At 37.6% G+C, this 26,693-nt stretch overlaps 1 protein-coding gene across 2 annotated transcripts; it reads right to left on the bottom strand.

The window, feature by feature from the left end:
* Positions 1–2,660: 2,660 nt before the first annotated feature.
* LOC125667406 (NAD(P)H-hydrate epimerase-like) lies at positions 2,661–25,554 on the bottom strand. 2 transcript variants are annotated; one of them, XM_048900913.2, is made up of 6 exons: positions 25,484–25,554; positions 24,262–24,495; positions 6,417–6,525; positions 5,814–5,924; positions 4,883–5,144; positions 2,661–2,993 (listed from the first exon to the last, which is right to left on the bottom strand). In XM_048900913.2, the coding sequence occupies exons 2-6, from the start codon at positions 24,375–24,377 to the stop codon at positions 2,749–2,751; spliced, it is 843 nt and encodes a 280-aa protein (XP_048756870.2). In that variant the 5' UTR covers positions 24,378–24,495; positions 25,484–25,554; the 3' UTR covers positions 2,661–2,748. The 2 variants fall into 2 exon arrangements, with proteins under 2 accessions (XP_048756870.2, XP_048756871.2); XM_048900914.2 differs by lacking the exons at positions 24,262–24,495; positions 25,484–25,554 and adding an exon at positions 10,938–12,375.
* Positions 25,555–26,693: the final 1,139 nt, after the last annotated feature.

Here is a 26,693-nt window from a genome sequence, read left to right as displayed (position 1 = left end):
ACATCAGATGCTGTCTGACGTTTTTCATACCGATTGCTAGCTCGTTCTTGGCACACTAATTTTGACTACGGATTGCCCGTTTACCTGATCAAGATGTAAAGTTTATGTTACATTGATTTTTATAATAAAGTTCAGGCAAGATTTCCCGAATCCCTTTATGTGACACTGGTCTGAGATTCGAAAGAGGCGTCAGTCCAAATATCCAGCCTCGCCGAATCTCGCTGAGATTACGTCGATATATGTTGTTACAAGGTGAAGGTCAGTTGATCCGAGTGTGTATTGAATTTGAAGAGTAAAACAGAATGTATGCTTTAGGCCTGCCAGTACCTATATAGCTTCGATATATCCATTTTCTCGCAGTTTATCAGGGTCTCTGTCCAAGCGGTGTTTGAAAAGGTGACTGGGTGTGTTTTTTAAGGTAAAGTTCTTGCTCCAACAAAATATTTATCCACGTCTTTTTTCTCGTACCTTCCTTCGAAAAATTGAAAAATACTCAGTCTAAATCCTTTCTACCGACAACTAGTACATCCGAACACGACACAAAACATCTTAATGCATTATTATTTACAAGCCGTTAACGTGATAATTGGTTTTTTTCTCGATTAAATCTAATCTGTTTATGAAATGGCTAATAGATGTTTTCAAACCCGAGGTGGCATATGACATCACACATAATGGCGCGTAAACTAGCAAAAGAAAATATGCATATCGCAAGATTTGAATTTCATCGCTTTCAAACTCGAAAGCTACGCAAACTATTTCATTTAAAACACATTTAAAGTAGTTTTAGGCATAGAAAGAGTTAATTTTGCTGAAAAAATGAAAAAGTTTAGAAACATGCGTTGTGTCCTTTAAGAGACATTATTTGTCGAAATGCGCATCTGGTGCATCAAAATTGGTACCGTATAAGTTTTACATCTAAAGGGCTCACAAAGGGTGTTGCCGGTCGACAGAGGATGCTAACTCGGTAAAGTACATGTACGTTCACGGTAATGATAGGTTGTATATAGATGTCTGACGTGTTTCATACCGATTGTTAAGCCGTTCTTGGCACACTGATTTTTTACTGCGGATCACTCCGTTTACCTGAACAGGATATAGGGCTCACGGTGAGTGTGTATTGATCAACAGGGGGTGCTTACTCCTCCAAGGCACCTGATCCCACCTCTGGTGTGTCTAGGAGTCTGTGTTTGCCCAACTGTCTATTTTGTATTGCTTGTATGAGTTATGAGATTGATCACTGTTCGTTATCTTCACCTTTATAGAAGTTATGAGATTGATCTCTGTTTGTTATCTTCACCTTTATAGGAGTTATGAGATTGATCACTGTTTTTTATCTTCACCTTTATAGGGGTTATGAGATTGATCACTGTTCGTTGTCTTCACCTTTATAGGGGTTATGAGATTGATCACTGTTCGTTATCTTCACCTTTATAGGAGTTATGAGATTGATCACTGTTCGTTATATTCACCTTTATAGGAGTTATGAGATTGATCACTGTTCGTTATCTTCACCTTTATAGGAGTTATGAGATTGATCACTGTTCGTTATCTTCACCTTTATAGGAGTTATGAGATTGATCACTGTTCGTTATCTTCACCTTTCATCGTCCGACAGCAGTGGACCTACTGACAGATCAATCACCTGTACGTCTTTATAACGGTTAGAGATTTCGCGAGACTTTAAACGAGACTGTAGATATTATAACGACCGTAGAATTCGCGAGATGTCGACCTTAAATGAGAGAGTAGATGTGAAAACCTCTGTAGCATCAACTTCTTAATCAGCAGCCTGCATCAGATTAGAAATTGATCATACGCGGAACATGTTTTCGCGTATCGATTCAATCGGAAAACATGCAGGTGATAATGGATGAAGCTGAATTTATCCCGATTGTTGTCGATGTATCTAAATATGGAGTTGAAGGTCATAGCCAACGATATGTCTTCCTATTTGGAAGGGTCTTTTTTGTTGTTTGTTTTCATTTTTTATTTATTTATTTTAGGACGTTTTTTTTGGGGGGGGGGGGGGTAAATTCTACCTTACGAAAATACAGATATATATCAGCTAAAAAGTAGCACAGTTTGTACCCATTGCAAAATGCCCCTTGATGTATCGTGAAACAGAATCAAAGTACTGGAAATACAGAAGAACGCTAAGAGTGAGGATTCTGACAATTACATGAAATACGAGTTTACTTTTGACAACAGTGACAATGTGTAATAGTTGTATTTTATTATCAGCAGTTCTGTTCGATTACACAAAATGAAGATAAAATAGGGGTACTCGATGATGTACGTTTTTATACAGACAGGGGTTTTTTCTGCGATTCCGCATTCTGTAAGGTTGGGTGTGGTCGGTTCTACAGATATATATAGGCCCGCTGATGAAAGACAGCAGCTGCAAACAATCGGATCACGCCCTCGTCTTTTTCCGTAATCGGTTCATTTGCGGTTACGGAAATAGCCGAGTAGTTACGATTGCAGCTGCAAGATCGACTGAATCGACATTCTACCTCGTCAGATATAAGACTAGACTGGTTCCCCATCTGATATCTTAATGTGAGATAGCAGACAGGTAGACTTGTTTTGGAAACGCGAAAATGAAAGTAGAAATCGAATTGGTGACATGGAGCATAACACATACCATAAAACAATCATTTAAATTTTTGTGAAAATTGGTTTATTTTAAGAATTCTGCAAATTCCTCGTACAATTTAATCCCAATGACGTCACAATACAGTGTTGTCACTCTCCCGTGTTATTCGTCTTCTCATCTGATGCGTTTTGCGTCTTTAGCTCGACCACACAATCAGTTCCGGGATACGGCGGAAGTTGAAGGTCGTACTTCTGTTCAAGCGTCCTCGGGACGAACCGTCCGCCCAAGTAGTGATGTTTGCCTTTGAAGAGTTTGGCGCACTTTTTGGGGGCGGTGAGAGAAATGAGTAGGTCCGGTTGCAGGCCTTCTGGGTCCCCCTTTTCAACGTCCCAGCCTGAAAATTAAAAGGGTGGATCTAAATAAGATATATATGCATGGCGTAATTCATGTTTTCCTGCTAAATGACTATATACATGTACGTATCAAAAATCAGTAAAATAAGTTGAAGGAGGAATGTTACAACAGAGCACTATGAACTGGATGAAAACTGGAATATTTGCACAACGAAATTTTGAAATTGAAAACTTTCAAATTCACTTTGTATAGTAAAACATACAGGTTTAGTAGAGAGTAAACAAAATACAATGTAAACCCCTGGCGGACTGTAACCAACACTCGGCACGATAATCGACTGAGCTACTCAGCTAGGCTAAACAATTTATATGGTATACAAAAACACTGTTCATATTTATATGAAAGGTGAAGATAACGAACAGTGATCAATCTCATAACTCCTACAAGTAATACAAAATAAATAATTGGGCAAACACGGACCCCTGGACACACCAGAGGTGGGATCAGGTGCCTAGGAGGAGTACGCATCCCCTGTCGACCGGTCACACCCGCCGTAAGCCCATCATCTTGATCAGGTAAACGGAGTTATCTGTGTGTCAAGAAATTTATATTTATTTATTCTATATTTATCTATATTTCATTTCATTATGAGAATGCAGTATACCTCCTTACAAAGGAAGCCCGCTATTATGAAGATGTTGTATACCTCCTTAAAAGGAGGTCAGCCATTATGACAATACAGAATACCTCCTTAAGTTTTGCATTCAGTATCCGATACGTGCATCAGGGCGCGTTTGATTACCTTACTGAGATCACGTGATGTTGTCTACGACTGATTACCTTACTGAGATCACGTGATGTTGTCTACGACTGATTACCTTACTGAGATCACGTGATGTTGTCTACGACTCGGTCGAAGAAAAGCATTACTGTGTGGACGGCAGACTCTTAATTGGCAATAAAATTTAAATTTTGCGAATAATTTTCATGCCAATTGATATCTTTTGATGAAGTGTATAGACGAAATGCATTTACAACCATTTCTGAAAATTAAATTATTGAATTTCCTGCCGTAATTAAATAGTTGGTAGAATACACGTTTAATCGTTAAATTTCTAATCAATTGAAATATAAAACCCCTTTTATTAAAATATTGCATAGTTTGTGGGTTCGCTTCATCCAATGTTTCAGACAAGTACAAAATTGCACTCGATGAATAGAGAATACCTCTCCTGATCCGACAATAAAAATTGATTCAGGGGATAAAATGAGACAACAACAAGCATTACCTGTATCAGAAAATATAGCGGGCATTTCCACGGATCTCAAATTTGGCGATTTCCTGACTCAAAAATATGCGAATAATTTTAGCGGAATCAATTTTGGCGAACAAGGAAGAGTTATCTCTTTTGCAAATACGCAATTGGTGCATATCTGGCAAGTGAAATTTTGGCGGAAAGTTAGCCAACCGCTAAATAAGCCAAATTTATTACCCCGCGAAAAATTCTGCTATACATGAAATATACTTTATTATGAGGTGAAATCGTTGAACATCGAATGTAATTTGGTGTAGGCAATCAAGTTCGCCCACAGTTTATAAAATCAAACAAGCCCACAATTTACCTAATCAAGTTCAAGTTTACATAAATAAATGTCCACAATATACATGTACTTGTAGCAAATCAAGAGCGTCCATAGTTTATCAAATCAAGCGTGTCCACAATTTACCAAATTAAGTACGACAATTAAGAGTTTACCAAATCAAACACATCTATAGTTTACTCAATCAAGTGTGCCCACAATTTACCAAATCAAGTGTGCCCACAATTTACCAAATCAAGTGAGCCCACAATTTATTAAATCAAGCGCGCTAATAGATTACCAGAATCAAACACGCTCAGTTTACTAATCAAACCTGGTCCTCTATACCTGAAGGTACATCCACACTGCAAATTGGGATATCCACTTTTCTAAGCGTCTCAATAACGCTGGCAAAAGTCGGTCTCACTGGGGGTTTAAAACTAAACCCAAATAAAGCGTCTACCACTAAGTTGTACGAGTCGTGAATCAGGTGGGGCTCCGACGGGAAATAGGAAAGGAACGGCAGGTCCATTCCCTCGCATTGCTTACTGAGGCCCTCAAACAGGGGCTTGTTGGGTCTCTTAGGGTAAAACACTGTCGGTTTGTAACCCTTTAAAAACAAAGGAAAAAGACAATTGGATGAAAACATTTTGATTAAACATTCAAATCTTATAAAGAATACAAAATTGAAACTAGGGCATTCACTGGCCCCTCGATATACCAGAGGTGGGATCAGGTGTCTAGGACCTCTATCGACTGGTCATATCCGATCTGGGCCCTATATCTTGACCAGGTAAACAGAGTAACTCATAGTCAAAAATCGACCTAGCAATTGGTATGAAACACGTCAGACAGCATAAGAGCTATCCAGTTCTTTTAGTAAATTAGATCATTATAACGACCATATACTTTGCAGAACTCATGTATAGATCAGTCTTTGTTACACTCATTACACTATTATCGGAGATATGCACTGCTCGATCGAAATCAGTCAGGAGTGACGGAGATTAGTCAGGCGTGACCTAGATCAGTCGGGTTTGAAGGAAACTTCCAAAGTATGCTATATTTATCTATGATGTCAGAAGGTGTAAACTACCCCCCCCCCTCCCCCCCCCCCCCTCCCCCCCCCCCCCCCCTAGTTAAGACTGAGCTAAATATGTTCTCACTGATTTCTATTTCTGAGTAAGGGCGATTTTAAATCGAGGTGAACCCGTTTGTAAGGGTGAAAGGGGCGGGGGAAAATACGGGGCGAAAGTATCCCTATATACAGTATACATACAAAAAGTTTAAGGTGCCTGGCACACACTAGCCCGTCCCCGCCATTGTTGCCAGGACCGCAGCAAACAAGCACAGCTCCGTTATCACGTGTCATTCTCTCCAGCGGGTAACACTATGAAAGAGAAAGTAAAAGATGAAAATAAAAGAAGGGGGTGTGACAGAGTTAAACTACCTTTCTATTAATTGAGGTAGGATATATTTGTCTAAGCTGCCCATGTTCTTATTTAGGTTTGGGGGAGTGTAGCGTAAGTTGACCAGCATCCCCCTTTCATGGTAAAGATGTCAGCGCCATAAGCAAATTGATTTTAACATGTATTCCAAACACTATTGGAGTTGAAGAGCAAACACAAACAACATTGAAGGTGTGACCTGTTTACGTAGGCAGATATTCTAATACTGAGGAAATTCGATCAGCGCTATAATGAGATTGATGCTAACACTGCCGGGGTTGACATGTAACATTCATTTGACACGTGACACCCATTGTTATAGAAGTAAGGTCTGATACAATGTACACTTTATCAGTTTACCGTTAAACATTGTCATCTGTCGCTGATTTTGATCCGAAAATAATCAGAGGTTTTGTTTTTCAATAACGTCAAACCTTTGCTATGGCAACAGCGCAGCTATATCCGGCGAGCTCCATCAACTGTTCCACACTGAACGCGTACTCAGAAAATAGTTCCTCGTCTATCTTCTGTGCTTCTTCCTGGCTGTGGGTAATTAGAAGAGAGAGAAAAAAAGAAAAGATAAAAAATCAAGCCGACCACAATAATTGTCTCTTTCACATCCGATTTTCTAGCAGAGCACATCCATTTTTGTTAAGACATACGCTCTAGAGTTTTGCGCATGTCTCTTACATTCTATTGTGTCTAGCAAAGTATAGTTAAATTTCAGTGGCGGATCCAGGATTTGCTAAATCGTGGCGAGAGTGGGGGCAGTAGGTGGTGATCTGTAAGCCGTATTAAGGTCCAGACGAACCCCCTCCGAAGTTTCAGAGTTTTGAGCTTTTTACGTTAATTTTATGGGTTATATTCTAGCTATACTTTATCCATTATAAAATCAATCAATAACAATAAATAATTCATTATAAAATCAATCAATAACAATAAATAATTCATTATAAAATCAATCAATAACAATAAATAATTCATTATAAAATCAATCAATAACAATAAATAATTCATTATAAAATCAATCAATAACAAGAGGTACTGTGAGCAATGCTCACTAAGAATACCCCCCGCTTACCCCAATCTCCCAAAGGGTGTTGTTAATAGGTATAAATTACCTCTTTCCTGAGTGTAAAAATATGGTATGCCTTTGTAGAAGAAAATGGAAGATATAGTCCGAACACAAATCCATGGTATAAATTATAATTTTGACCTTGAGATCAAAGGTCAAGGTTATAAAGAGGTCATGAATGTACATGACACATAGTCTCATTGTGATACACCCATGCCTTATGGTATGACTATGTCAAAACCCTATAATAAATTTTGACTTTGAGGTCCAAGTTCAAGGTCATATAGAGGTCATGAAGGTAACTGACACATGGCCTCATGGTGATACACTCATGTGTCAAATATGGTATGCCTATGTCAAAGAACAAAGAAGTTATGGCCCGGACACGAATCTGCACAGACAGACAGACAGACAGAGTGATTCCTGTGTACCCCCTGAACTTCGTTCGCGGGGGGTATAACAATAAATAATCAATCAATAACAATACACATTCATTATATAATCAATCACTAACAATAAATAATTCATTTGGTCACACAAGCAGCTCCCTGTAATCCTTCAATAAATTCTGCACTCATATCTGTATAACTTCACCCCGAAAAAAAAAACTTTAAGGAGGCATACTACATCGTCATAATGGCGGACTTCCTTTTAAAACATAAATGGAATTATAAATATCAGCAATATTTGTCATTTCACGTTAAATTTACTTGTCTAGCTGAGTAGATCAGTAAGTTAGCATGCTATGGAGATCGCGGCTTCGATTTCAGTAGACGTTTTCTTTCTTCTTCTTCTTCTTCTTCTTCTTCAGATTACTGTCTACTAAAATAGTATTTTTTTACTTTTAAAGTTTTCAATTTCAAAACATTACTGGACATAGTCTTCATGTTATCATATTTCATACCGTGTATTTCTCTGGAGTAGCACTCCTCCTTTAGGTTATATTCGGAAGAATTCGTATTTTGCGGCGGAATTTGAAATCATTCATCTACTTTACGAAGGAAATATACATTGTTTTCAAAAAAAAAAAAAAATCTCATTTCACCTACTTTCCGATATATCACGCGTGTGGATGACGTAAATCGTAAACTTTATTTTGATTTGTCTAACAAGAAAAACATACAAACACACATCTCAATATTGTAAAGATGGACAAGAAAACCCGTGTGGATACTGACCACTGCCGACAGCGGTCCACATCGAGTCTTCCTGAAGACAATGACAATCATAAGAGTGTTTGATTAACTTTGTGGTCTTTTGGCGACGGATCGTAATTCAGCATCGATCAGCGTGTCGCTATTAGGGATTCATTGCAGATATATAAAGCCCATCAGATTCACAATAAAATTATCAACCAGAGGAGTGCTCTTTTGACGGAAAACTTTGGCGATGAACATCTCATAAAAAGCAGACTTCTCGTACATTGATCAAATACACACAGCAGTGTCTATGGGAGACCGTTACTGCCTTACGCTGAAAATCAGATGTTATATATGTGGACACCTTTTCATGTTATTCCTTTACACCATTACGTTATGTCTATATGTCATTATGTTATGTGATTACATCATTACATTATGTGGTTACGTCATTACATTATGTGGTTACGTCATTACATTATGTGGTTACGTCATTACATTACGTGGCTACATCATTATGTTATGTGATTACATCATTATGATATGTGGTTACATCATTACGTTATGTGGTTACATCATCATCATTACATTATGTGGTTACATCATTACATTATGTGGTTACATCATTACATTATGTGCTTACATCATTATATTATGTGCTTACATCATTACATTATGTGCTTACATCATTACATGATTATCTATCAGTAATAACCGTGTGTATCTTTGGCCCTCGGGCTGATATGGGGCCACTCAGTCTGATATAATATACGATATAGATTTTAGCCTGTAATATTCTCTATTTATTTAATGTACGAAATTGAATGTCAATTTCATGAGAATTGTCACCTAAGGAAGTGTATTGGCAAATGTAAATATAGCAAAGTGCAAATAAAATATATGTTGGTTGCCCCCACCCCCTACCCCTAACTTTAAAAAATGATAGTGGGTGAGAATGTCGGCTTGAAAATTGTGATTAAAAAGTAAACCCATCCATACTTTTAAAAAATCAGTATATGCACCCAGGGGTGCATGAGCCGAGTTGCATGGGATACATTGTAAAGCCAGGAATGGCGTGGTATATTTATAATTGTGAAGAACTAATTTCAGTTTTAAACTTTTCGAGTTACTGTCCAGAAACCATATTTGTCTGAAGTTTTCAATCTATATTCGGTCACTGTGACCTTGACCTTTGTTCTCCAAAATCAATAGGGGCCTTGCTTTGCTGGTATCCAACAATATATCCAAGTTTCATTTGATTCAAATTGAAAATTTTCGAGTTATCCTCCGGACACCAAATTCCTTTTGGAATTTTAAATCTATTTTCGGTCACTGTGATCTTGACCTTTGACCCATTTTCTCCAAAATCAATAGGGGTCTTCCTTACCTGGTACATAACAATATCTTTATGTATCATTTGATTCGGATTTAAACTTTCTGAGTTATCATCCGGAAACCAAATTTTCCTGAAATTTTCATTCTATTTTCGGTCACTGTGACCTTGACCTTTCATCATTTTTCTCCAAAATCAATAGGGACCTTCCTTACCTGGTACCCAACAATATATCAAAGTTTCATTTGATTAGATTGTAAACTTTTCGAGTTATCATCCGGAAACCAATTGTTGACGCCCGCCCGCCACATCACCAAACCAATAGCCGAGTTCAACTTCGTTGCAACTCGGCTAAAAATGTATGATAATATTACGTGCCTGAAAATTAAATCATTATAAATATTACATAACGATATCAGTCTCCAGGTAATTTTATTTCACGTATACATCAGAATTTGCAATTAAGATTTTTATCAACGTTGAAATACTTATGGGAAATTTCATAATGTGATGCCATATTTTTTTTAAATGCATTTCAGAGAAACATGGTCATTTTGGCAATATCAATGTCACTTGAGAATTTTTGTTTCATTTTATGCCATGCATTTACATAATTTAGATAATTTACATAATGATGAATGCAAGGTCATTTACATATTGCCTCACTAGAACATGACAACACATATCACGTGACTTGTGTAGCTCGTCACGTGGTCCTCATACAAGTATCAAGATAAAAGGTCACGATTCTCTCAAACACACAAATTCTTGGTACTTTTGCAACTTTTTTTTTTAGTTTCTGCTACATGTACATGCAATTTCATTCATAGCACGTGTACATATGAATTTAGAAAACTTCTTTGATATATTATTAAAGTATCCCTCTATTGCATTTGTATTTGTTTTTCAGAATACCTGTTAATACTGAATTATTCTCGTTACCTCTCTAGTCTGAATTTCTCAACAAAAAAAGGTGTGTGTGTGTGTGTGTGGGGGGGGGGGGGGGGGGGGTCAACCTATGTCTCGTAATCTCTCTAGAGTGTTCACTGTGACAATATCTGATACCCCTCTAGAGTGTGCACTGTGTGGGCAAAACCAGAGAGCGATTTCTTTTACATACAAGTATATTCTATTATTTTGTTTTTTTTTAATTTCTTTTTTCAAGGTTTTAATTCGATTCCTACTTCCACATATGTTACAAAACATTTTTCATAGCCGCCCTTGTAGTTTCTGCGGAAAAAAAATGATAAGTATAGAACGATGTACAATCAAAACAGCCCCCTCTCTATAACGTGTATTGATATCGTGTGAGTAAATATGGCTAAAGATGCACAACAATTTCAATTTGACATATATTATGACGAAACATTAAGCAATTAGCATCGGGTTCGCCGTACAATTTCCCTACCTGACATAGGATAACTTTGCAAAATCGAACCCGGGTTCGGGATGTTCCTCTTTATTCCTTTTGTGGCTTCCCTTCCGCCGGAAAGAGAATCTGTTCACGGATATCCGGTCCATTGCCGACGTTCACGACAGACAACTTTATAACTACGTCCAACCACAAACTTTTTGTTGTCATCTAATTTCCGCTCATAGCGAACCATAAAACACACTGTTTCGTAATCAATACTTCATTACACGGGGGGTTTATTTTTGTTAAGGTAATGCCAATCAAATCTGCTTTTTAAAACTAAAATGACTATTATCTTGGTCCGCTAGAATCTCGTGTAATGGCGATCAGAAATTAATCCCTGTGTCGTCTGACGTATCTCTACCCCACAGCGGGCTTATCTTATTTCTATCCCCCCTTTTTTCCTTGATTTGCTAATTCCGAGTCTCCGTCTCACAGTTCGTCCTGCATTTTGTATAACTGGATTTTATAATAATCTGTCAGAGATCTGCCATGAACAGGGCTGCCTTGTCGTCAACTGTTACAATATACTCGCAAAACGTCAAGCTGCTCCACAATACACGCTCGACGCCTCAGCACGATACATAGAAATAATATGGAGTACAAAAATCGATTGGTGCTGAGAACGGTTATGTTTGAATATCAAACTCATCAAAGGTCGCTCTCAAACATAGCGCCAAACGTAAAGTCAATAGAACAATTTCATATTGACTTAAGGGGACCTGTGCAATGCCTTTTCTTATTGACTTAAGCGGCGCGATGTTCTGATTATCGACATAAGCGGTATATTTTATTAATCTTAACCACTTGACTGGTGCGTATATTTGATAATAATATCAAATTCTGGAGTGCAGTGACAGATGACTGTGCGTAAAATCTAATATGCTGACCGTATATTGCCCAGAGTGGACCCTGTAAAATTTATATTAACATAATCGGACAACTTTTTTCTAGTCCTATATTCTCCGGATCACGCCTGTAGACAAGGTGTGTGCAATTACCGGATCACGGTTAGACATTCACCGGATCACGCCTAGAGACAATCAACGGGTCACGCCTACAGAAAGGACCTCCGTGGCCAAGTGGTTCAAGCATTGCGCTTAAAATCACACGGCCTCTCACCTATGGTCGGCGCGGGTTCGAATCCCGTTCGCACCGGTAAGTGAGAAAGTTTCCCAGTTTACTTTCGGAAGGTCGGTGGTCTCTTCCAAGGTACATTGTATCTGAGTTCTCTCTTCCACTAAACTGGGCGCCACCAGATAACTGAAAAAATGTTGAGTGTGGCGGAAAACAGCAAAACAACCGACCAATCAACCGGATCGCGCCTGTAGAAAATTACCGGATCGCGCCTATAGAAAATCACCGGATCGCGTCTATAGAAAATTACCGGATCGCGCCTATAGACAATTATCGGATCACGCCTACAGAAAATCACCGGATTGCGCCTATAGAAAATTACCGGATCGCATCTATAGAAAATTATCGGATCGCGTCTATAGGAAATTACCGGATTTCGCCTATAGATAAGGTGTGGTAATTCTATTTTCTGTTTTGGAAACAATGGACACAGTCATTGTCACAGAAACTTTTTAATGAAAAAAAACATGATTTGTTTGACAATGGAGGTTTGCTGCTTGACTTTGAACTAATTATTGTATTACGAACATAACTTGCACTTTAGTAACTATTTAATGAGGGTGCGTGTTCGGGAATATATAACTGACACACTGACTAACAGAATAATTTTTCTTTCATGTCACACACATCAAACCCTTGACCAGTATCTAAAATATACACATTATAGAGAAATGTTATAGAATTTCCCTCGATAATGGAAAGGTTTTAATTACGAACTTTATCGTAAATCATAACTTCATTCGAAACCAAAATCATTTAAACTGATTTCTAGCTCTTTCCCGTTAGATCCTGACCTCAGAGATAGACAAGTTCCTCCCCCACGTAGCGCTAGACATTGCTATTCTACGCTAGCCCCACGTAGTGACATAATGCTAGACATTGCTATTCTAAGCTAGCCCCACGTAGTAACATAATGCTAGACATTGCTATTGTAGGCTAGTCCCACGTAGTGCTAGACATTGCTATTCTAGGCTAGCCCCACGTAGTGCTAGACGTTGTTATTCTAAGCTAGCCTCACATAATGCTAGACATTGTTATTCTAGGCTAGCCCCACGTAGTAACATAATGCTAGACATTGCTATTCTAGGCTAGCCCCACGTAGCGCTAGACGTTGCTATTCTAGGCTAGCCCCACGTAGCGCTAGACATTGATATTCTAGGCTAGCCACACGTAGCGCTAGATATTGCTATTCTAGGCTAGCCCCACGTAGCGCTAGACATTGATATTCTAGGCTAGCCCCACGTAGTGCTAGATATTACTATTCTAGGCTAGCCCCACGTAGTGCTAGATATTGCTATTCTAGGCTAGCCTCACATAATGCTAGACGTTGCTATTCTAAGCTAGCCCCACGTAGTGCTAGATATTGTTATTGTAGGCTAGCCCCACATAGCACTAGACATTGTTATTCTAGGCTAGCCCCACGTAGTGCTAGACGTTGCTATTCTAAGCTAGCCTCACATAATGCTAGACATTGCTATTGTAGGCTAGCCCCACGTAGCGCTAGACGTTGCTATTCTAGGCTAGCCCCACGTAGTGCTAGACATTGCTATTCTAGGCTAGCCCCACGTAGTGCTAGATATTGCTATTCTAAGTTAGGCCCACGTAGTGCTAGACATTGCAATTCTAAGCTAGCCTCACATAATGCTAGACATTGTTATTCTAGGCTAGCCCCACGTAGCGCTAGACGTTGCTATTCTAAGCTAGCCCCATGTAGTGCTAGACATTGCTATTCTAGGCTAGCCCCCCGTGGTGCTAGACATTTCTATTCTAGGCTAGTCCTACGTAGCGCTAGACATTGCTATTCTAGGCTAGCCCCACGTAGTGCTAGACATTGCTATTCTAGGCTAGCCCCACGTAGTGCTAGATATTGCTATTCTAAGTTAGGCCCACGTAGTGCTAGACATTGCTATTCTAGGCTAGCCCCCCGTGGTGCTAGACATTTCTATTCTAGGTTAGTCCTACGTAGAGCTAGACATTGCTATTCTAGGCTAGCCCCACGTAGCGCTAGACGTTGCTATTCTAAGCTAGCCCCACGTAGTGCTAGACATTGCTATTCTAGGCTAGCCCCCCGTGGTGCTAGACATTTCTATTCTAGGTTAGTCCTACGTAGCGCTAGACATTGCTATTCTAGGCTAGCCCCACGTAGCACTAGACATTGCTATTCTAGGCTAGCCCCACGTAAGGTTAACAAGCGTCAATTCACGCAGTGCGATCATCTAATCTAGCAGTACGATCTTGAACGCAACTCGGTTCTCGAATCGCAAACCTTTGACCTATAATTTTGAATCACACAGCGACACTGGTCAGTATCTATAAATAGCATCAAACAGGTGAGAATGATCGCCAATGACGTCACCTGAATTGCCCAGCGAGCACCTTTAACATTCCACATACTGATAGGTCATCCGTCCAACTGATGATACTAAAATCAATACACATTAACACAACATAGAAATTTATTCAGATTTTATAGCCCTGCTAATTTCCTCCGTTTTCAACAGTACGTTAAACCTTTCAGATGACGTCGATTTTCCTGTGGATTTATCGGGCTCGGAATCCCGATAGAACGAAATTAACACCACGAGAAAACCCGTCAGGTACCCATTATCACGGCGAGAATAATTTGTAAGACCAGACTCACACAATAGAAACTGCATTATATCTGATTCCCGCTCTAATAATTCATCGATATTCCGACAAAAACCGGCAACATCATCAATTATGTAACAGAATATATCGCTTAATTAGCTTAATTAGCCGAATTCGTGCCAGGAGTTGAAGCAGACTAGATCTGGGTGTGTATTAAACTTAACAGTCTATATTCTCAAAGTCACTAGAGGTACTCTGTGTAACTGAAGTGTAATATCACGTGTTTCGGCACTTTTAAACATTTTGCTTATTTCCACACACCTCTTTTTAATTTCTTCTACATTCTTTAGAGAATCTTTTGCGTAGACCCTGAGAAAATATATAATAACCGGATGTCAAGGGTAATAGTCAATTTGCGCATGCACAACTGCACAATTAGAACAGGGTAGCACGTGATCGTACACGTGGGAAAAAATCAACTTGCGCATACACAAGTTCATGTTGAACGGAATGTTTCATATACAATTGTCAAGATAATTTTAAAAAGTTCTGCAAAGTTTGTAAAAAACAGATTTAAGTTTTTAATTTAAAAAATGATGTTATGGAGTCTAATTTCATTTATATAAGTTACATGAAAACATATTCACTTCAGCATCGCTCAACAAAGGAAGTAGAGTTTTTGTGTTCATATCTTAATGGACATCATATGTGATGTTGTACCGAGCTAATAAAATGAAAATGGACATTCAACCTAGTGAGCATCAATATTTTGTTGTCAAATTTATTGTCAGAGTCATATTTTGTAAAATCTATATCACTGGATTAAAGTATTTTATTGCCAAATCTATATCATTGGATTAAGGCATTTTGTTGCCAGATTCATATCATCGGATTAAGATATTTTGTTGCCAGATTCATATCACCGGATTAAGGTATTTTGTTGCCAGATTCATATCACCGGATTAAGGTATTCTGTTGCCAGATTCATATCACGGGATTAAGGTATATTGTTGCCAGATTCATATCACCGGATTAAGGTATTTTTTGCCAGATTCATTTCATCGGATTAAGGTATTTTATTGCCAAATCTATATCATTGGATTAAGGCATTTTGTTGCCAGATTCATATCACCGGATCAAGGTATTTTGTTGCCAGATTCATATCACCGGATTAAGGTATTTTGTTGCCAGATTCATATCACCGGATTAAGGTATGCAACTCGAACTTGATCATTTAGACCAGATTGTGTCCCCTGTTGAATTTGAACTTTAAAATCCAGAACAAATACAATCGTGGTTTGATATAAATCACAAGATGACCCTGGCCATTAGAATGACATCAGCCTTACACACGTAGTTCACAAATACATTGAATTGAGACTATGACAACAACTGTAATTCAACCTCCCAAACGGCCTTGACATCAGGGTATGACCTTGAAATCACATTTATGCATTCTGTGTTCAGTCCCCGTTCACGCTTGTCCGTGAAGGATGCCGCACCCTAAGGAAAATTTTGATGCGTCCCTTAACCCCTTCTTTAGTCTACTGAATATTGTGATGCGTCCCTTAACCCCCTATATATCCTTTAGTCTACTGAATATTCTGCTTGTTTCGGAACAACCACAGCGGGGGCATTCATTCCTGTTCTATGTGGTTCTCAATAATGGGAAAGATATGAAGCCATTAAAAAAAACAAATTAACTTCTCTGTTCCAGCCTTCCATCAATTAGTATGCAGAAGATTTATCGACCAGCCCACGGTTTTATTTTTATGACTGACAATCAGTGCATTTATAAACGACATTTCCGAACCATAAAAGACTTCAAACTTTATATGCATGATGTACAATAAAAGATATTCATAAATGATATTTCACAAGACAGAAATCTACGTGAAAAGTATGCACATTGAATTTGTTCCAGGTCAGTTTCATGCTTGCAAACATACCAGGAGTTGTAGAACTTTACTTAAGGTAGTACTCTACATCGTCATAATGGCTGACTTCCTTTAAAAACATGGATGACAAAATCGATATCAGCAATATTTGACTTTTCCTTTTCCATTTAAATACCTAGCCGAGTAGCTTAGTAGGTTAGAATACCGACTGCTGAACTGTAGGTCGCAGGTTCGAGTCCAGCAGGGGTTTTAAATTTTTTTCAGATTACCTTCTACTAAAACTGTATTTTTTGACAAAATAAAGTAAATTTGAAAATTTTTAAATTCAAAATATTTTTGTATATATTCTACACTTTTCATCTACATCAAATTTCCCTGGTGTAGCATACCTCCTTAAGGTGGTATCAGCCTTCACCAAGCTATTTAAATGTAGGGTGATTCAATACGAGGGGTTGTAGAACTTTACTTAAGGTAGTATCAGCCCCCATCAAGCTGTGATATACATTGTTTTGTAATATGAATTAAGGAAGGTCAGCAATTTATTACCTGATCTTTCAAATTGTCATAGATATTCAGCATAGCTTATTCGAAATATGAGTTTACATAGAAATCTGTGGATCATAGGTTTGAATCTCGCAGAATTCGAATTTCTTATCAATCTAACAATAAACTATACGTTTGCAAGAGATTATGCAGAAATTTATTACATCAGCTCATTATTATATGAATGTAATACTTTCCTTTTATTATGAATTTCTTCGGTTCTCATGCCTCCTTAAACCACTCTTAACAAGACACCCGTATGTAGAATAAAAATCCCTGCATTACATATCCATCTTCAAGTTCTTAACAAAGACCCTAATTTAAAACTGTGAGAGCTCGAGAAGTAAAAAGGACAAAACCATGCACTCACTTTATAATATTTCCTCAAAATTACTAAGTTTGACAACGTGTATTTTCTCAAAATTGAAGAAAATCCTTCTCTATCTTCAATAAAGCATGGGCCCTCCATATAACATTAAATTTAATACAAAGGGACAAAATCCAGCAAGAAAAGTCGAAATGGATCAAATTTACAACATGATCTACGTCACCTACAGAGAAACTACTGGCAACTTGATATGTGACAGAAAATTAAAATAGAAACAGAAAACCCAGAACGGACGGACGGACGGATATCGTTATACCATACATTATAAGACACATAGAGACACAGGCGAATGAAAACTAAATATCTCAAAATCCGAAATGTTGGTTTGCCTTGTCAATAGAATATCTCTGTCATTTTCTGCTTTATCTCCCTTCCATTGGACCCGCACTCCCGCTATCCCCTTCCCGTTAGAACTTCAATTCATCTATCCCCATTCCCATCAGACCCTCACTTCTGCTATCTCCCCTCCCCTTAGACCCTCACTTCTGCTATATCCCGTCGTTAGACCCTCACTTCCGCTACCCACCCCCTCCCGTTAGATCCTCACTTCTCATTCTCTCACCAGAGGGCGCGTTACACATGCTTCACATACAGTGCGAGGAGCGCACGGAACTCTGGGTAGAGAATGCCTCACTTCTGCTACCCCTCTCCCGTTAGATCCTCACTTCCGCTACCTTCCCCCCGTTAGACTCTCACTTTCGTTACCCCCTCCCGTTAGACCCTAACTTCCACTTTCTCCTCTCCTGTTCGTACAACACACAGATAACCATCTTAATTTACTCAGGAGGACGATCAATAGCATGATCACTCGAGGATTTGCTCCAAATGGCAGGCTACAGACAAAATAAATCTGCTTCATTTCGGCACTTTATACATAATATCGCTTAATAAGATATTCAAAGATCTACTGAGCCGCAGATACAAGTTAATCTAGCCCCGTTGTACCGCAGATCGTACAATCACTGCAGCTGAATTAGTTAAAAGGCAAATCTGAATGAAGGCAAATTACAGAGAGGTTTATATCTCCACAATCAGCTTATTTATCCATCTTACGCTAATGGAGAGACATTGCACTGTAGAACGCTGACGTGCCTGTATGATGATACTGCACTGTAGAACGCGGACATGCCTGTACGATGAAAACAAGAGGTCCGTGGGCCACAACCTTCATCTTTATTTAACTCGCCTTACAGGTCTTCCATTGATTTAAAAAATATATCTACCCTCTTTAATCCAATGACAAACTCTGACCCCCATATCTTGACCTAAATCACGGGGTTATAACGTAACGGTACATGAACCCACACAACACAGGGCTGCTTCAATATATCTATTACTTACATGAACCCACACAACACAGGGCTGCTTCAATATATCTATTACTTACATGAACCCACACAACACAGGGCTGCTTCAATATATCTATTACTTACATGAACCCACACAACACAGGGCTGCTTCAATATATCTATTACTTACATGGCATTACTGTTCTGAAGAAGGGGTTCTTTAAATTAGATTCCCCAAATATTAAATGTATTATGTAACATTTGTTCGAACCTAAACACGGATTCTGTAAAAAAAAAAAAAAAAAAAAAAAAAAAAAAAGAGAGAGAGAGAGAAAGAGAGAGAGAGAGGAGAGAGAGAGAAAACCGTGATTGCACAACACAATTTGGGAAATTTGCATATTGATGTAATTCCTTATAGTCCTGCTTCTCTTGAAAAAAATTACCTACATGTTTTCATGAAAGACTGCATCCCTATTCAAGAATACGTGAAGTCAAAATACGAATCTGCACTATGGGAATGCTTGGTTGGCTGGCTGAATATAGTTTAAAATCCCTCTCTCGATATTTTTTTTTCACTCATATGGAGACGTCACCATTGCCGGTGAAGGGCTGCAAAAGTTAGGCCTATGCTGGGCGCTTATGGCCTCGTACCACACCTGTTGCGACACGGGACCTCGGTTTTCGCGGTCGTATACTGTGAACTAATCAGAAACTGGGGCCGGCGTTGTCATCTGGACAAGGAATGTCTTTCAAGCTCAGAATAATCGTGTACTGCACACATCAAATTCATCTGGCAAGTGGACCTTTTTAATTTGTACTTCATGTTTCATATATGTCATTTGTGTTTCTTGTCTCCCGAAAAGATTAATCAGGTCCCCGTTGTTTTAATCTTGCGAAGATGTTTTCTTAAATATGACCATGTAAAACTTACGTAGGCCACACACACCCTTTTAATTATTCCTGGATCCGCCCCTATGTATGATAAGGCATTTGCTGGCAAGCAATCGAGTCTAGATATGTTGCAATCCAGCTAAAGCCTCAGGAGCGAGATCAAAAGATCGATGTCGGATAAAAATCTAAGTTAGGGGGAGGGGGGGATAAAATCCCCCGTAAGTTTCTGTCATCCGACATCGATTATACTTTAGTGGAAAAAGAACAAATGACAATTAAGCGATTGTTAAATTGTTAAAAACCACATAATAATATTACATTTCAATGACCATCTAATAGTTTTAATGTGCACTTTCATTTGTGAATTAACTGTAGACAATTATACAGAGTGGTATCTATAATCGTATCTTTTTACTTGTTAATCGATTAGTTTCAACATCCATGAATTTAGTTTTAAAGGGTGGAGGGGTCTTGGTGAAAACTATGTGAATTTAGTTTTTAGTCAGACATTGAACTTTTGATCTCGCCCCTAATGATGTCTCTAAAGGACAGAAAAAGAATTCTTAATTTCCAAACAATCAGAGACATTTTCAGAAGGTCAGTTCAAACAATATTTATTTAAATAATTTGATTTGATTGGGCAGCAGACTATTAGCCTATATAAGCTCCCTCGCTTTACACAGTCAGCCTCTGCTACAGTGTAAAACCACTACTTTCCTACCCAGACCCCACAACAGACACAAAACACGTTGCATTGTTCTTCCTTATAATCAGGATAATGGATTATACATATATATATAATTTATGAGCTATAGGATCTGACAAAAAACCCACTCTCACGTTATTTGGCAGAATTCTGCAATCAGCCTTTGATTGCTTTTAAATCCACGGAACTATCGGGCCTCCTACAGTGATTTCTATATCCATTAAAATTATTACATACATTTTTCTATAAGTTTAAAAATAATTGGGATTCAATAAATATCGAGCTCTCTGATGGTTTGCCGTCGTGATACAGCCTTTACTGTTACTACATTGAAGGGGTGGCGGGCGGGGGGTGGGTGAGGGGGGGGGGGGGGGACGTGACTCTGATAGTATCAAGCACATCACACAAAATAAGATCAATGGCGGGAATCAGCCTGATCAATGGCGGGAATCAGCCTGAAACACTTACATTGATATTTCTTGTACCCCCCCCCCCTTTCCATTTGGCATTTTCATCCCATACAAAAATCCTTCCCCCATGCTGCAATACCCATCCCAATCCCAAATCTGAGACATAATCCTAATCCTAATACCATATCCTGATCCTCACCCCATTCCACAACTTAATTCCAAACTACAGCCCTACAATCCCAAACCACAGCCTTATACCTTATAATGCCACATCCTCCCAAACCCATTGTGCAAATCTCAAAACATACACCACAAATCCCACATATTAACCCTCCATCCCAAACCACAACCTTATAATGCCACATCCTCCCAAACCCATTGTGTAAATCTCAAAACGTACACCACAAATCCCAAATATTAACCCTCAATCCACAAATCCCAAATATTAACCCTCAATCCCAAACCACAAACAACAATCACCTACTACAAACAACACCTCTTCCAAATAATAATTTCTATACTATCTGACCCCATACCAGAAATCATACTCCTATCACACACCAGTTGACAGGGGATGCTTTCTCCTCCTAGGCACCTGATCCCACCTCTGGTAGATACAAGGGTCCGTATTTGCCCAACTCTCTATTTTGTATTGCCTATAAGAGTTATGAGATTGATCACTGTTCGATATCTTCGCTTTTTAAACTACGAACTCTAACATAGTTCTGCTTCCATCGGATCCCACACCACAGTCCCACACATTAATTCTAACTCCCATTGCATCCAACACCATAATCACAATCCCACCTAATCCTACAAAAGAATCCCACTATCATTCCTTTCCACACCATGATAGCAGCTCTTATCTGATCCTACACAAAAATGTCTACCCCATCAAAATCTCATTGTCATCTGATCCCAAACCACAGTTCCGATTCCAATCTGATCCCATACTGCAATATCGAATCCCATACTGCAATATCTGATCCCATACTGCAATATCGGATCCCATACTACAATATCGGATCCCATACAACAATACCTGATCCCACACTACAATATCTGATCCCATATCACAACTCCACTCTTAATTGTATAAAAGCTATGAAATCCCACATGTCTTATGATCCCATGAAAAGATGGAACTGCAACAGGTTAGCCAGCAATGACACATATTTACAACATGCTACTTAAGGTAGGTAAATACTATTAGAAATTTCTGTCAATCAAATTTTTTTTTCATTTAAATAACTTTAACAACTCATAAACTAACTAAAAAACCCATATTAGACATACCTTTGCAGGTTTATTTTTATACTATGTGCTACAGAGCACATATACCCCCAAATGCAAAAGCCAAATTTTAACACAAGAATGCATGATCTCATGTTATATTAAAAATATGCACCAAAGCACATCATATTAAGCTATAATATATAAAAACCAATAGCTATTCATTTACTGAGAGAATTTTTAAGGATATTCAATTGAAAACATACACAATTGCTGTTTAATCTGCTCACATCCTTCAGAAAAAAATCACAGAATATCGCAATTTTGAAAAATTCTCAAAATCTAAATTGTTTACATGCCAGTTTTTCTTTTGAAATATTTAGAATTATATCTAAGGTTAACAAAAAAACATATTTTACCATAGTTGACCAGAGATATTTTGCAAAATGGTCTCTTGAATACGTAAACCCCCATTTTTAAATTTAAGTTTTACAATTATTCTTTGCACACTATGGAAATAGTAAATTGTAACAGCAAATACATTCTTAAAATCAAGATTAACAGAATATGACAATATATATATATATATATATATATATATATATATATATATATATATATATATGTAAATCATACTGAAAATTTTGTCCCTGACAATTAGAACACAAGGAGTAGGGGGGGGGGGTACCCCCACCCCTTCCTTTTTCTCACAATGTTTTTGGTGTGTGTGTTATTCCTTTATTTTTGTTTGGCTATCAATCATATCATACATAAAAATACATACATGCTATCTCATACTTACAGAAAAAATAAATATAGTGTAGCATATATATCTAGCAACTACAGCACGTACAAATAATTTTGTTTCTTGAAAGTACTTGTGAAGAAGAGTTCAAATATTCAACAACTTTGCTGATGATTTTCTGAGGATTTATAATTCTGGGTTTCTTTGAACCAAACACAAACTCACTAAAAACAGTTTGAATTCCACTGTGAGGGTCACGCCTATGTATGATTTTTAACTTGTTCAGGCTTAGATTGCAAGTTATGAGCCTTTTAGAGATCAATGTAGATATTACATTGCTTTGTACCATTGGAGCTAGTGAGGACTTGATAGTATAATAATTCAAGGTAAATATATTTATGATTCACATTTGAATGCTAAATTTGACTCGTACAGTTCTTGTAAACTACAAACATCAGACATAGAAGTTATAACTGGAACTTTCTAGTCGGTGTTTAAAATTTAAAACCGGATACGTAAAAGCACGGACTTTCCTTAAGGTGATTAATGATTCAGTTATGTGTCTTCATTTCTGGGACTCTGATCGTGAAGAAAGATCACTGTACAAAGGCAGATAACTGTGTATTTATCATTAGTTACAGAATTAAAGATCACTGTACAAAGGCAGATAACTGTGTATTTATCATTAGTTACAGAATTAAAGATCACTGTACAAAGGCAGATAACTGTGTGTTTATCATTAGTTACAGAATTAAAGATCACTGTACAAAGGCAGATAACTGTGTATTTATCATTAGTTACAGAATTAAAGCTTCACCATACAGTATCTCCAAGCACACACAATAAATGTTGCTAGTTAATCCTGTTATGCCTCATTGGCTTTGTCATTTCATGCCTCATTATAATGCCATTTTTGAACATACATTAAGTCTAAAATGTTTCATGAAGTATGCCAGCGTGAAACATTGCTGTTCGTAGCTTCATTTTTTTTTTTTCATAAATGAAATTGATTTCTTAAATAAGGACTCGACAAAGTACAACCTTATTACCCAAACAACTGTCGTAACAGACACACATACAACTTACATCAAATAAGTCTACACTAGGCATTAAATATACACAGACAGACAGACCTCAGATTTACAGACAGACAGACCTCAGATTTACAGACAGACAGACAGATTTACTGACAGAGACTTCAGATTTACAGACAGACAGACCTCAGATTTACAGACAGACAGACCTCAGATTTACAGACAGACAGATTTACAGACAGACAGACAGATTTACAGACAGACAGATCTACAGACAGACCTCAGATTTACTGACAGACAGACCTCAGATTTACTGACAGACAGACCTCAGATTTACTGACAGACAGATTTACTGACAGACAGACCTCAGATTTACTGACAGACAGACAGATTTACAGACAGACAGACCTCAGATTTACAGGCAGGCCTGAAGCTTTACAGACAGACAGACTCACCCTAAATATTTGAGGTTCCCTGGCTCCACAGACATCTTGGATGTTGTGAAGAAAGTACGAGTTATTTTCGTCCGAGTTGAAAATCGAAAGAGAGAGCGGGTAACCTGGACAATCATACAGTCTGCCTGACCTTTGACCTTCAAGTGTCTTCTAATGAGGAAGTTTATAATAATTTCCGGTGAAACACCTTCATCAGCTGTTCCTAGGCTTCTTGTCTCACATTTCGATAAAAACCTGTAAAATGAGGAATATCTAAAGCAAAAAAGGAGGAAAGTAGAAAAATGAGTATTAAGAAATTGACATATGTCTTAGTCTTTGAAATTAGTCACTGGCCCAAAGACCAGCTCCAGTAAAATTGGGGTTGTATTTGTGATTGATTGATTGATGTTTTCCGCCACACTCAACAATTTTTCAGTTATCTGGTGGCGCTCAGCTTTTATTGGTGGAAGAGAGAACCCAGACACCATGTACCTGGGAAGAGACCATTGACTTTCCACAAGTAAGGGTAAACTTTCTCAATTACCGCCGCGAGCAGGATTCGAGCCGGCGCCGACCAGAGGTGTGAGGCCGTTTGATTTTGAGCGTGATGCTCTAACCACTCAGTCACGGAGGCCCCCCTTGTATTTGTGAAAACATTAGAAATCAGTCCTTTCCTTGTATAGGTATTACTATCTGATAAAATCATATAACCATAAAAATACTTAAAGGGAATGATTATCAAATCATATAACTATATAAATACTTAAAGGGAATGATTATCAAATCATATAACTATATAAATACTTAAAGGGAATGATTATCAAATCATATAACTATATAAATACTTAAAGGGAATGATGTCTTGTTATGTCACCCTGTTATTATAGTTTATAATCCTTACATCATTCTGTACATGTTTAATGTGTTATATCAATAGAAGAATTTGTAAAATCTTCCCCGTAAGGAATACATAATCTTACACTAGAGTTGACCCCACATAGGTATATGTGCCCACTATTCACACATTGAGACACAGGCACCTGTGAACAATATGTGTGCGGTACAGGTAAACATCAGAGGAAATTCGAAAGTATTGCTATGTGTTGTTGTTTGCAAGAATCGGAGTAGAGAAACTCTCTTTTAAGAATTTGCAAAAATAGCAAGCTTAGAGTTCTTGAGTATGGAAATTATATGTCCACATGTTATTTTAGTTTTTGTTTAAACAAACTGAAACTTAAAGTACCTGTCTCAGGGTTTTGACAATCGGGTTCAAGTTCCTAAAAATTCTTATCTTTTGGGTCTACACCAATTCAACACCCACTTTTTTCAGCCCGCATAGAATACCCCAGAAATTGTTTATATTCGATCAATGATCGATTTAATAATTTTTCAATCAAATAATACAAAATTTCATGTAAATACAGCATTTTGTTCTAGTTTTAAGCTCAGTGGATGGTGGATAAGCCTGAGGAAATAGATTTGATCAGCGTGGTGACACGATATAAGATTATAAAGTTTAACAAGCATGATGTTTTAATTAACATGTTATCCAGCTGTACATACAACATTGATATATTTCAATTTAGCAGACTAAGTGTTAAGGTTATATGATACCCAAGATTTTAGACACATTAAATGAAGTAGGATTTTTCATTATTTGATCAAACAGCAATCATTAGTCATTAATGAAAAACATCAATTATATATCAGACGTTTTTGAAGGAATTCAATTTTTCTGTATTTTTTCCCCCCGATGATTGAGTATTCAAGTAATGATTTATGAAGAATGCAAATTGGTTTCATAGGAACTTTTTAGGTAAATATAATTATAATGGGTTTTTATCAATAGCAAACCTGTACCAATAGTTTTATAAAATCTATAACAATTTTTTGAGAGGCTCCCTACGCTCTTGAACATTTGACAATGTTCATGCACCATACTTATATAAATAAGTTTATATATACATAAGTATATATATATATATATATATATATATATATATATATATATATATATATATATATATATATATATGGGGCGAAAATTTTCAGTACCTAGTTGTGATTATTTAGTGCTTTATATATTAATTAATTGATTTTCACATGTATCGTTTAGATCCTAGGGGTAAACGTAAGGTTGGGTGTTATAATTGTTTGTTTGTGCTTTATATTAAATATTCTATACAATTGCATCGAGAGATCCACTCTCCTTATAAATATCTTAAACACTGAATGACACAGCGACTGTGTGGGATTGCATCAGTGTGTATAAGTAGCGCTTTAGGAGCATAACAAAGCTTCCTTTTTTAGGGAAGTCGTTGTGGCCGAGTGGACTTACGCACTGGTTTGAAAATCTTGCTAGGCGGTGGGTGCCGTACGTCGCTGGGCGAAAATTTTCAGTACCTAGTTGTGATTATTTAGTGCTTTATATATATATATATATATATATATAT

The sequence above is a fragment of the Ostrea edulis genome, chromosome 8, assembly GCF_947568905.1.
Source record: "Ostrea edulis chromosome 8, xbOstEdul1.1, whole genome shotgun sequence".
Taxonomy (NCBI): domain Eukaryota; kingdom Metazoa; phylum Mollusca; class Bivalvia; order Ostreida; family Ostreidae; genus Ostrea; species Ostrea edulis.
This window is presented reverse-complemented; position numbering and strand designations above follow the sequence as displayed.